Genomic DNA, 12,134 nt, shown 5'->3' on the forward strand with positions numbered 1-12,134 from the left:
GGACCCAGCCCCCCACTGGCGAGGAGACAACCAGCCCTACCTGAATGAGGCACAGAGATAAAGGGCTGGGAGGAAGAACAGGGCTCAGGGAAACTGCCCAGGGGTAGAGATCGAGGAGGGGCCTTTATAGTGGAACTGTGACAGGGGTTGGGGGAGGGGTGACCTGAGCAGAGGCTCGAGGAGGAGCAAGAATGGTGGCGGAGGGTAGGGGGTGGAGGGAGGGAGTCCTTGGATGCAGGTACAAGGTAAAGGATAGGGAGGTCAGCCAAGTCTTGGGCCTTGAACGCCAGGATAAGGAGATGGACCCTGACTAGGAGACAGTAAGAGTGTTCTGGGCAGGTCAGTGGGGGGGTGGGGCAGGATTCCTGCACATTAGCCCATTGGGGGATTGGACAGTGGGAGAGGTTGGTTTCCCAGCTTTGACCTAGAGTCAAACTTGGAAGTGGCCTAGACAGCCCTTGTACAGCCACCTTTACCTCTGTCACTAACCCCTGCTTCCCTGCGTGTGGAGGCTCAGCTGTGGGTCCCCTGACCAGGAGTGAGTGCCGCTGCAGGGCCTGCATCTGTGATTTCAGACCCGCAGACAGCTGATCTTCCCAGGAATGCATCTGGGCACCCACGTGCCCTTCCCCCATGTAAGGACACTAGCACTCTCCATGGGCTCCCAGGGCTTTGCTGCTCCAGCTGCTGAGTCCTGACTCACAAAATGACCCGGAAGTGACTGAGCAGTGCTTCTGCTGCCACCACGGAGAGGAAGGGTACAAGCTTTGGAGAGCTGCCTGTCCCTTGGCTTCCAGCATCTCCATCTTTGAGGCTGGAGCCCCCTGTGCTGTTGTCCCTGTGCCCTGGTGCTTTGGGGCCTCTGCCAGGCCAAGTGCAAGGCCCATCCCATGCCACAGGAGCAGAGCGGGGTCTGGGGTGAGGCTTAGTCTGGGCAGAGGCCCAGGGGCTGGTGAAAGGTCTGTTTGGCTGCCTCTGCCTCTCAGCCAGCGGGAGGCCCCAAACAGATTCCCCCTCCTTCAGCAAGATGGCTGACTGAGCTGCAGACATCACCCCAAATCTGAGACTTCATCCTTTCTCCCTCAGTGGTTTTGCCCCTTGGAAGCGTCCAGGGTGGCCTCAAGGGTGGTGTCAAGATGACACCCAGAGCATGTCATCCTTCAGTCCCTACAGTCCCTTCCTCCTGACATAGTTAGCCACTGTGGAGGTCACTTTACCTGATGAGTGCCCAAAGCAGGAACCTAGGCATGGAAGTAGAGAAGGCACTGACAGCTGTTGCTTTGCTGAACTCTAGGAGTCCAGAGTCAGAGAGTCACCAAACCTAAGGGTGACAGACACTGTTCCTAATTGACAAGTTAAGATGAACCCGGGGAGAACAGAAGAGGAGATGATGGCCACGATCCTGGGGCTCTCCCAAAGGATATTGCACTAAGACCTGGCAGCAGGAATTTCAGTGAAATGTGGGCTCCCCCCACAGTGTGGTCCCTCAGCAAAACACTCAGGCCTGTCATTCAAAGTGGTGCTTCCGGAGAGCCAGATTCAGTAGGAACCCAGAGAAACCATAGCCATTGCACAAATGGCAACAGCATTTTCAGGGGGTTCCTTTGCTCCTCAGCAAGCATTTCAGGTGCCTGCTCTGTGCCAGGCCAGGCCCGTGGAGTAGCTGGGCAGGCCTATCGTAGTGCAATGAGCAGCCAGAGGCCTGGCCTCTGCACTGAGGCCATACAGAGGATGTGCCCTGGCTGACTGAGGGATGGAGGTGGGGCAGGACCGGGGGGGGGGGGGGCTGCAGATCAAAGGGGCAGGGAGTGGGACACAAGACCAGCAAGGCTAAAAGGGCCTTGAATGCCAGACCAGAACTGAAGGGCTTTAGGGAGCCAGAGCCAGTTTGAAATGGGGACTGAAATGGGATCAGTTTTGTGTTCTAGACAGCTCACCCTAGGGCCAGGATTAGGGGTGGGAGGATGGGTTGGAAGGGAGAAAAATGAGGCCAGGGGTCCAGGGAGGCTGTGGTAAGTCTAGGGGAGGGGCAGTGAGCTGAGCCAGGGCAGAGGGGAGGAAAACAGTGACAGAGGAAAGATCATCCATAGGCTAACTGGCAGCGGAAGTGGGGCAAGATGGAGTATCTCCGGCTTGAGGCTTGGAGGGCAGTATGACTCCTGCTGGACCGTTTTGGGTAGCTCCACCTGAGAAGGGCTGTGGAGAACATGGAATTCAGTCCTACACCTAGGATAGCAAGAAAAAACATCTTGCTATCTTTAGCAAGGGACTCCCAAGGACTGTCAGCCTCTCTCTAGCCCGTGACCACAGCATCCAACACTTAGCTGTCAGATCTTCCAGCTCTTTCTTCAGGTAAAAGATGGGGTTAGGTGTCCTCTACCTGAGCCACGGAAAAGTAATTTTGGCTACTCAAGTCTCCAAGATGAAGAACTCAGAGCTAAGGAGAGGTAACCCACTGCCATTGATACACTCTGCTGGGAGAAGCCCTCTACCCAGAGGCAGGTCTACAGTGAGGCTAGGTCGGGGCCCATGGGCCTGATGAAGAGTAACCTGGCCTCAGAGTGCTACAGGGTAAACCAAGGGTACAGGGTTTCCCCGGAGGGTACCAGGCATGACCACATGAATGGGTTTTCCCTTTCTCAGCCCATCAGCCAGACTAACACATGGGAAAATGCTCTGTATCCTGCGTCCAGACATGAAGCTGAACTTGCTCTAAGGAGGTCATTGTCATGGGAATGGAGGTATGCGTGCTGGGGGTGGGCAGTGTCCACACCTGTGCCTGCCTCATCCAAATGCAAGGCCAGGGATTTTATGGCCCTGAAGGTGAACATTCCTTCACAAGTAGAATTGATGTACCAACAATGATCCAAATAAACAATTTCAAATAAATAATTTAAATAGTTTCCTCTGGCAGGTGCTCCTAACTCAAGCAAGTTTGAGGCCCTTTGGGGTAGAAGAAGTAAAATTCCTGGGACCCAGGGGTTCTTATATGCTTAATATTAAAATACAGTAAATCTGTACACTAATGCAAAGTCTGAGTAATAAATCTCAATTATTCTCCTAAAAATCCTTTAAAAATGGGGAAGAGCCTGCTAAGGTCGCCGGTTCAAAACCCTGGGCTTACCCAGTAGAGGCACGTATGGGAGTTGATGCTTCCTGCTCCTCCCCTCCCCCGTCTCTCTTCTCTAAAATGAATAAATAAATAAAAATAATTAAAAATGGAGAAAAAGGCCCTGGCCAATTGGCTCAGCGGTTGAGCGTCGGCCTGGCGTGCGGGGGACCCGGGTTCGATTCCCAGCCAGGGCACATAGGAGAAGCGCCCATTTGTTTCTCCACCCCTCCCCCTCTCCTTCCTCTCTGTCTCTCTCTTCCCCTCCCGCAGCCGAGGCTCCATTGGAGCAAAGATGGCCCGGGCGCTGGGGATGGTTCCTTGGCTTCTGCCCCAGGCGCTAGAGTGGCTCTGGTCGCAGCAGAGTGACGCCCCGGAGGGGCAGAGCATCGCCCCCTGGTGGGCAGAGCGTTGCCCCTGATGGGCGTGCCGGGTGGATCCCGGTTGGGTGCATGCGGGAGTCTGTCTGGCTGTCTCTCCCCATTTCCAGCTTCGGAAAAATACAAAAAAAAAATGGAGAAAAAGAGCTGCGTCTGGCCAAAACTGCCATCCTGTGGGTAGAAAGTTGCTTCAGTGCCCTCCCCCCAAAAAAGGTCAGCAGGTTTTTTTTGTTTGTTTTTTTTTTTAAAGAAAGATTGTTCTTTTTATTTATTTATTTTATTATTTTTACAGAGACAGAGAGAGAGTCAGAGAGAGGGATAGACAGAGACAGACAGACAGGAACAGAGAGATGAGAAGCATCAATCATTAGTTTTTCATTGTGCATTGCAACACCTTAGTTATTCATTGATTGCCCTCCCATACGTGCCTTGACTGCGGGCCTTCAGCAGACCAAGCAACCCTTTGCTCGAGCCAGCGACCTTGGGTTCAAGCTGGTGAGCTTTGCTCAAACCAGATGAGCCCTCGCTCAAGCTGGCGACCTCAGGGTCTCGAACCTGGGTCTTCCGCATTCCAGTCTGATGCTCTATCCACTGAGCCACTGCCCAGTCAGGCAAAAGGTCAGCAGTTTTTTTTGTTTGTTTGTTTGGTTTTTTTGGGTTTTTTTTACAGAGACAGGGAGTGAGTCAGAGAGAGGGATAGACAGGGACAGACAGACAGGAACGGAGAGAGATGAGAAGCATCAATCATTAGTTTTCCATTGCACGTTGCAACACCTTAGTTGTTCATTGATTGCTTTCTCATATGTGCCTTGACCGTGGGCCTTCAGCAGACCAAGTAACCCCTTGCTGGAGCCAGTGACCTTGGTTGGGTTCAAGCTGGTGGGCTTTTGCTGAAACCAGATGAGCCTGCGCTCAGGCTCGCGAGCTTGGGGTCTCGAACCTGGGTCCTCTGCATCCCAGTCCGACGCTCTATCCACTGAGCCACTGCCCAGTCAGGCAAAAGGTCAGCAGTTTTTAATCTCTTGTGCCTCAGATCTCTTGGCAGTCTGGTGAAGTTTAGGGCCCCCACATAGAATAATTTTGGGCCTTATCAGGCAGTGGCACAGTGGATAGAGCGTCAACCTGGGATACTGAGGATACAGGTTCAAAACCCCAAGGTCACCAGCTTGAGCTCAGAGATATGGGGATCATAGACATGACCCAATGATCTCTGGCTTAGAGCACAGTGTCACTGGTTCACCTGGAGCCCCCAGTCAAGGCACATATGAGAAAGCAATCAATGAACATCTAAGAGTTGAGGCTTCTCATCTCTCTCCCTTCCTGTCTGTCTCCATCTCTCTCTGGGAAAAAAAAAAAAAAGAATAATATTTTGATTTTGGTTTTGTTTCAGTTTTCACATTTTTATTGTGGGCCACAGGTGAGGGGGCCTCCTCCCTGTCAGCAGAGGTGTTCACATTTTCTTCAGCCACTGCAAGCTTGGGCCTTGGGGGTCCTGGGAAGGGAGCTGGACACGCCAGCTATGTTCCCATCATCTCAGACGGGCACAGGGTAGTTGTAGGGCATGATCTGGTTGGTCATGGTAGTATACTTGGTATAAGAATTGAAGGCAGGCAGAATTATGGCAAGGCCCCTGATGGTGAAGGACACGACCAGCACCAGCTCCTTGGCCCAGGCATTCTGGAGGAAGGTGGCAAGTTTATCGGCCTTCTATGTCTTCCAGAACAATGTTTTAAAACTTATGAAGTAAAATACGTAGTCTTGCAAAGGAAAACACTTATACTGAAATTCAGTCAAAGTATTAAATATAACAAAAAGTAATTTAAAGAATTTTTAAACTTGCCTGACCAGGTGGTGGCGCAATGGATAGAGCGTGAGACTGGGATGCAGAGGACCCAGGTTCAAGACCCCGAAGTCACCAGCTTGAGCATGGGCTCATCTGGTTTGAGCAAAGCTCACCAGCTTGGACCCAAGGTCGCTGGCTCGAGCAAGGGGTTACTCGGTCTGCTGAAGGCCCACGGTCAAGGCACATATGAGAAAGCAATCAATGAACAACTAAAGTGTCACAACAAAAAACTGATGATTGATGCTTCTCATCTCTCTCCATTCCTGTCTGTTCCTATCTATCCCTCTCTCTGACTCTCTATCTCTAAAAAAAAAAAAAAAGAATTTTTAAACTTGTGATTTGGAAATATATATTCTTCTTTATTAACACTTTATTTTTTATTATTTTTCTTTCAGTGAGAGAGAAAGAGAGAGGGAGAGACAGGAAGGGAGAAAGATGAGAAGCATCAACTCATAGTTGTGTCACTTTAATTATTATTGATTGCTTCTCGTATGTGCCTTGACCAGGGGGCTGAAGCCGAGCCAGTGACCATGGACTCAAGCCAGCGACCTCTGGGCTCAAGCCAACAACCATGTTGATGATCCCACGCTTAAGCAGATGACCTCGCACTTAAGCTGGCAACCCCAGGACCCCAAACCTGGGACCTCAGCGTCCCAGGTCAATACTCCATCCTCTGCACCACCACTGGTCAGGCTATTAACACTTTAAATAGCAAGCTCTACAGCAGCTCCAATAACTACCATAATTTCAAAGAATGATGAGTGTAAATAACACTTCTAAGTTTCTACAACAAACAAGATGTGATGTGAAAATATCCCTGATTTCTACTTTTAGCAGTAACAGGTGTTTCTAATACTGCTGTGGTTTCTCCTTAAATGGAAGAAATACAGTTTTTAGTTAGAGGTTAATTAAAATAAAGATAGAGTTTTATTCCGACTCAAGTTCACAGACTTAGTGAATGGTTTATCCATAAACCATCACAGGACCTCAGGTTAACAACCCCACTCTAAAGAGTGAAGGCATATTATATGTGTTTGAAATAGAATGTTCAGAAATGGCAGAGACCGTGGTGTGATAAGGAATCAGATGCCTACTGAAGAATCAGATGCCCACCATCCAAACACTTCAGCTGGTCCCCAACCCGACAGTCAGCTTACAGCATAAATTAACCACCTGCTCTACTTTAACATGATCAAGAATATTGATCTTGTGCCCTGACCCGATAGCTCAGTTGGTTAGAGCCTCATCCCAAAGCCCAGAGTTTGTTGGTTCAACCCCCAGTCAGGGCACATACAAGAACAGATAGATGTTCCTCTCTCTCTCTCTCTCTCTCTCTCAAATCAACAAATAAAAAACTTTTAAAAAAGAGTCAACTCAAAGCTTTAAAAAAAAAGAGTTTTGATCTTGAAAATAAACTGCACAAGGACCCAGGTCTTAGAGGTGAGCAGAAGGGTGTATGGTTCTGAAAAATTCTCTATTACTGACCTTATTCTCCCTGTTTTGAACCAGAAGGCCAGAACTAATTAGAAGAAAAACAAAGGTTCTATACCCATATAAATTTATTTATTATAACTTTGAACTTGGAGCTTTGTCAGTTGGAAAGATGTTTCGTAATTTAATTGAGATTAAAGTTTGGTGTTTGGGAGCTTTAGAGAACACCATGAAATTCATAGAGACTGAAAGCAGATCAGAGGTTACCAGGGGCTCTGGGGAGGGGAAACGGGGAGTTATTGCTTAATGGGTACAGAGTTACTATGTGCGGTGGTGAAAAAGTTTTGGAAATAGATGATGATGGTTGCACAACATTGTGAGTGCAATTAATGCCACTGAATTATACACTTAAAAATGGCTGAAATGGCAAATTTTGTTATTTATATATATTTTTCCCCATGTCCCCCCATTCACAATACAGACCAGGCAAAGAGCCAGGGCTGAGGTGCAGATGGGTGGGTTTACTCTGCCTCCTCTTTCTGTACAGTCAGTGTAAGAACACAGCCTGTGGTAAGCACTGGGAGGCCTGTTATTTATATTTTAAGGCACACATCAAATAAATTGCCATCTACATAGAACAAATTGGCAAAAATTAATGTTGTTCAATACTCTGTGTGGCCAAAATTGAATCAGTGAGAACTTTTTGTGGAGTGGAAGAAATATAGATTGATATAGCCATTTTGAAAAGCTTTTGGCATTATGCAGTAATGTTAAAGAGCATGCCTTTTATCTAGAAGTTTCATATATATATATGGATGATTTAAACATACCCCCAAAATTTTACACCTTGTTCTTTTTTTTTTTTTCTGAAGCTGGAAACGGGGAGAGAGAGTCAGACAGACTCCCGCATGCGCCCAACCAGGATCCACCCGGCACGCCCACCAGGGGCGACGCTCTGCCCACCAGAGGGCGATGCTCTGCCCCTCCGGGGCTTCGCTCCGCAGCGACCAGAGCCACTCTAGTGCCTGGGGCAGAGGCCAAGAAGCCATCCCCGGCCATCTCTGTTCCAATGGAGCCTCGGCTGCGGGAGGGGAAGAGAGAGACAGAGAGGAAGGAGGGAGGGGGTGGAGAAGCAAATGGGCGCTTCTCCTATGTGCCCTGGCCGGGAATCGAACCCGGGTCCCCCGCACACCAGGCCGACGCTCTACCGCTGAGCCAACCGGCCAGGGCCTACACCTTGTTCTTAATCATCACCATTCTCTCTTTTTTTACTTTACCTAATTTGAGCACCTAATTAGACCTTTCAATATTCTGGTGTCCCCTTAGTGGAAGACTAGATTTCTTTTCTTTCCAAATAATAAATTACTCACTATATGAATTCAGATAGTAATTTTAGATTACATTAGTTCTTCTAGAGTTTACAGTGAAATGGTAGACAGATGAAAGGACAAAGTTAAGGGTCTAGACTTCTGCTCCAGTCAAGATGGGGTAACATAGACCAAATCTACCCTCCGTCCTAAATTAATGGCACTGAAAACATTGGACGTGGGGCAATGAAAAAGAGTGATGTCTGAAAGTCAGGAAACCAACCAGGTGCGCCCTGCAGCTGTGCCAGCTTACTGCCTGGAGAAAGCTTCCAGGCTGCGGTGCAGGGCGGGAAACCCAGGGAGAGCCCAGCAGTCTCTCCAAATGGAATTGACATAAACCAGAAACTTAGGAAGTCAAAACGGCTGGAGTTTGCAGGACAGGTAACAGAAAGAAGAGAGCTGCTCAGTGAGAGAAGTCTGGAGACCTGCCAAGGACCCTCCCTGAGTATTCAGTTGAAAATTTTGAACACACACGCAGCACATGCATATGAAGAAGCTACCACAGGCCGAGGAGAGAGCCCCCCAAAGGATGGGGGCAGTGCTCAGTGCTCCCAGTAGCTAAAGTGGGAACCCTCAAATTCAGAGAATATCAGTTTAGTGTATGAAGAAAGATCTTGCCCCAGCAGTGAGGAAAATTAGAACAGCTCTGGTTCCACTCGACAAAGTTTAAAAGCATGACCTGCAAGTAACAAAATTCTCTGAGTAATTTAAATGTGTCCCAGAACAAAACTCAAGGGTATTTAGAAGAATACAGAAATATCCAGCATCCGGCCCTGGCCGATTGGCTCAGTGGTAGAGTGTCGGTCTGGCATGCAGAAGTCCCGGGTTCGATTTCCGACCAGGGCACACAGGAGAAGCGCCCATCTGCTTCTCCACCCCTCCCCCTCTCCTTCCTCTCTGTCTCTCTCTTCCCCTCCCGCAGCCAAGGCTCCATTGGAGCAAAAGATGGCCCGGGCGCTGGGGATGGCTCTATGGCCTCTGCCCCAGGCGCTGGAGTGGCTCTGGTCGCAACAGAGCGACGCCCCGGAGGGGCAGAGCATCACCCCCTGGTGGGCAGAGTGTCGCCCCCCTGGTGGGCGTGCCGGGTGGATCCCGGTCGGGCGCATGCGGGAGTCTGTCTGACTGTCTCTCCCCGTTTCCAGCTTCAGAAAAATACAAAAAAAAAGAAAAAAAAAAGAAAAAAGAAATATCCAGCATCCAACAAGGTAAAATTCACAAGGTCTGACATCCAATTAAAAATTAACAGAGCCTGACCTGTGGTGGCGCAGTGGATAAAGCGTCGACCTGGAAATGCTGAGATTGCCGGTTCGAAACCCTGGGTTTGCCTGGTCAAGGCAAGGCACATATGGGAGTTGATGCTTCCAGCTCCTCCCCCCCTTCTCTCTCTCTGTCTCTCCCTCTCCTCTCTAAAAAAAATGAATAAATAAATTTAAAAAAATTAACAGACATGCGAAGAAGAGAAAAATATAACCCATAATGAAGAGACAAATTAACCAAACAGACCCAGAATGACACTGATGAGAGAATTAGTGGGCAAGGCTATTAAAGCAGTTGTTGTAACCATAGTCCATATGTTCAGGAGGCTAGAGGAAGGATGCCTTGTTAAGTGGAAATAAGGAAGACATAGCAAAGTATCCAAATCAAGCTCCTAGAGATGAAAACTACAATGACTGAAAATGAAAATACCCAAGACAAGATTAATGGCAGATTGGGGGCTGCGAAAGAAAAGATTAGTGAACTTGGCAACAGCAATAGAAACTATCCAGAGTAAAACATGGGGGAAAAGAAAGACAGTAAAAATGAACAGAATAAACACAAAAGGACAAATATATGATTCCATTTATATGAAACATCTAGAACAGGCAAATCCATAGAGACAGAAAGTAGATTAGAGGTTACTGGGAAAGGAGGGAATGGGAGTTTTAATGGTTGCAGAATTTCTGTGTGGAGTGATAAAAAAATTTGTTGAAAATGAATAATGGCGATAGTTGCACAACATTGTGAATGTAATTAATGTCACTAAATTGTGCATTCAAAAATGGTTAAAATTGAATATTTTATACTATATATATTTATGATAAAAAACAATGAAATTAAATAAGATAAGCTGTTTTAAAAATAAACAGAGCATCATTGAACTAGGGGGTAACTCCAAGCAGCTAAATACACATATAATTGGAGTCCCCAAAGGAGGGGAGAGAAGAGAGAGAAGGGAACCAAACATTGAAAAAAATAATGGCCAAACATTTTCCAAACCTGATGCAAACTGTAAACCAACAGATCCAAGAAACTCAACAAGTCCCAAGTGCAAGAAACACAAAGAGAAGTGTATAAAACTACATCATAATCACATTTCATGAACTCAGTAATAAAGAGAAAATCTTAAAAGCAGCCATCAGAAAAAAGACACATTAGGTATACAGGAACAAAAATACGATAGCACCCCAAGTGTCCATCAAGAGATGAATGGATAAACAAAATGTAACCTATCCATACAATAGAATATTATTCAGCCTTTTTTTTTTTTTTTGGTATTTTTCTGAAGCTGGAAACGGGGAGAGACAGTCAGACAGACTCCCGCATGCGCCCGACCGGGATCCACCCGGCACGCCCACCAGGGGCCATGCTCTGCCCACCAGGGGGCAATGCTCTGCCCCTCTGGGGCGTCGCTCCGCCGCGACCAGAGCCACTCTAGCGCCTGGGGCATCTTTGCTCCAATGGAGCCTTGGCTGCGGGAGGGGAAGAGAGAGACAGAGAGGAAGGAGGGGGTGGTGGAGAAGCAAATGGGCGCTTCTCCTATGTGCCCTGGCCGGGAGTCAAACCCGGGTCCCCCGCACGCCAGGCCGACGCTCTACCACTGAGCAAACCGGCCAGGGCTATTCAGCCTTTTTTTTTTTTTTTTAAACGTTAGTACATATCTTTTATTAGCCCATACACAATTACTTGTCTTCTGGTTTGTTGAAACAATAGGTCAGACAACATTTGCCACAGTAATGTCTGTCAAAGTGGCTGGCCATAAAAACTCCAGCCCCACATTCATCTGAAGGGCACTCCCGGCGAAGGTGACTGATTTTACCATTCTCATCCACTTTGTAATATTTCAGGACAGCCAGCTTAACCTTCTTTCTCTTATGCTTATTCTTCTTGGGAGTGGTATAAGACTTCTTCTTCCTTTTCTTAGCACCACCACGAAGTCTCAACACAAGATGAAGAGTGGACTCCTTTTGAATGTTGTAGTCAGATAATGTACGCCCATCTTCTAGTTGCTTGCCAGCAAAGATCAGTCTTTGCTGATCAGGAGGAATTCCTTCCTTATCCTGGATCTTGGCCTTTACATTTTCTATTGTATCCGAGGGTTCGACCTCAAGAGTGATGGTCTTCCCCGTCAGGGTTTTCACGAAAATCTGCATCCTGGCGGCGACTCCACCTGAGGTGGAGGAAAAAGAAGAGGCGGGTTAGACCTGGGTACACAGGAGTGGGAAATTGGTAAGGAGCTGCCAGGGAGCGGCCAAGAGGCACACACACCGCCTATTCAGCCTTTTTAAAGAGGACTAATTTTGCCTGACCAGGCAGTGGCACAGTGGATAGAGAATCGGACTGGGATGCCGAGGACCCAGGTTCGAGACCCCAAGGTCGCCAGCTTGAACGTGGGCTCATCTGGTTTGAGCAAAAAAGCTCACTAGCTTGGACTCAAGGTCGCTGGCTCGAGCAAGAGGTTACTCGGTCTGCTGAAGGCCCACAGTCAAGGCACATATGAGAAAGCAATCAATGAACAACTAAGGTGTTGCAATGTGCAACGAAAAACTAATGATTGATGCTTCTCATCTCTCCGTTCCTGTCTGTCTGTCCCTATCTATCCTTCTCTCTGACTCTCTCTCTCTGTCTCTGTAAAAAAAAAAAAAAAAAAAAAAGTTAAAGAGGACTAATTTCTGATACATGCTATACAATGTGGATGCAGCTTGAAACATAATTCTAAGTGAAATAAGGCTGACACAAAAAAGACA

At 47.8% G+C, this 12,134-nt stretch overlaps 1 protein-coding gene and 1 non-coding gene across 2 annotated transcripts; both read right to left on the reverse strand.

Moving 5' to 3' along the window:
* Positions 1-7,219: 7,219 nt before the first annotated feature.
* On the reverse strand, positions 7,220-7,350 carry LOC136404724 (small nucleolar RNA SNORA51). The gene has a single exon (XR_010751428.1). It is a non-coding gene; the product is annotated as a small nucleolar RNA SNORA51 (small nucleolar RNA).
* A 3,666-nt stretch (positions 7,351-11,016) lies between these two features.
* On the reverse strand, positions 11,017-11,647 carry LOC136402481 (ubiquitin-ribosomal protein eS31 fusion protein-like). Its single transcript, XM_066379947.1, has one exon. The coding sequence runs from the start codon at positions 11,538-11,540 to the stop codon at positions 11,070-11,072; it is 471 nt and encodes a 156-aa protein (XP_066236044.1). The 5' UTR covers positions 11,541-11,647; the 3' UTR covers positions 11,017-11,069.
* Between the last annotated feature and the right edge of the window lie 487 nt (positions 11,648-12,134).

Source organism: Saccopteryx leptura, chromosome 4 (assembly GCF_036850995.1).
Source record: "Saccopteryx leptura isolate mSacLep1 chromosome 4, mSacLep1_pri_phased_curated, whole genome shotgun sequence".
Lineage (NCBI taxonomy): Eukaryota > Metazoa > Chordata > Mammalia > Chiroptera > Emballonuridae > Saccopteryx > Saccopteryx leptura.

Coding starts and splice junctions, on each gene's coding strand:
- LOC136402481 (XM_066379947.1), bottom strand. CDS start 11,540: ATGCAGATTTTCGTGAAAACCCTGACGGGGAAGACCATCACTCTTGAG.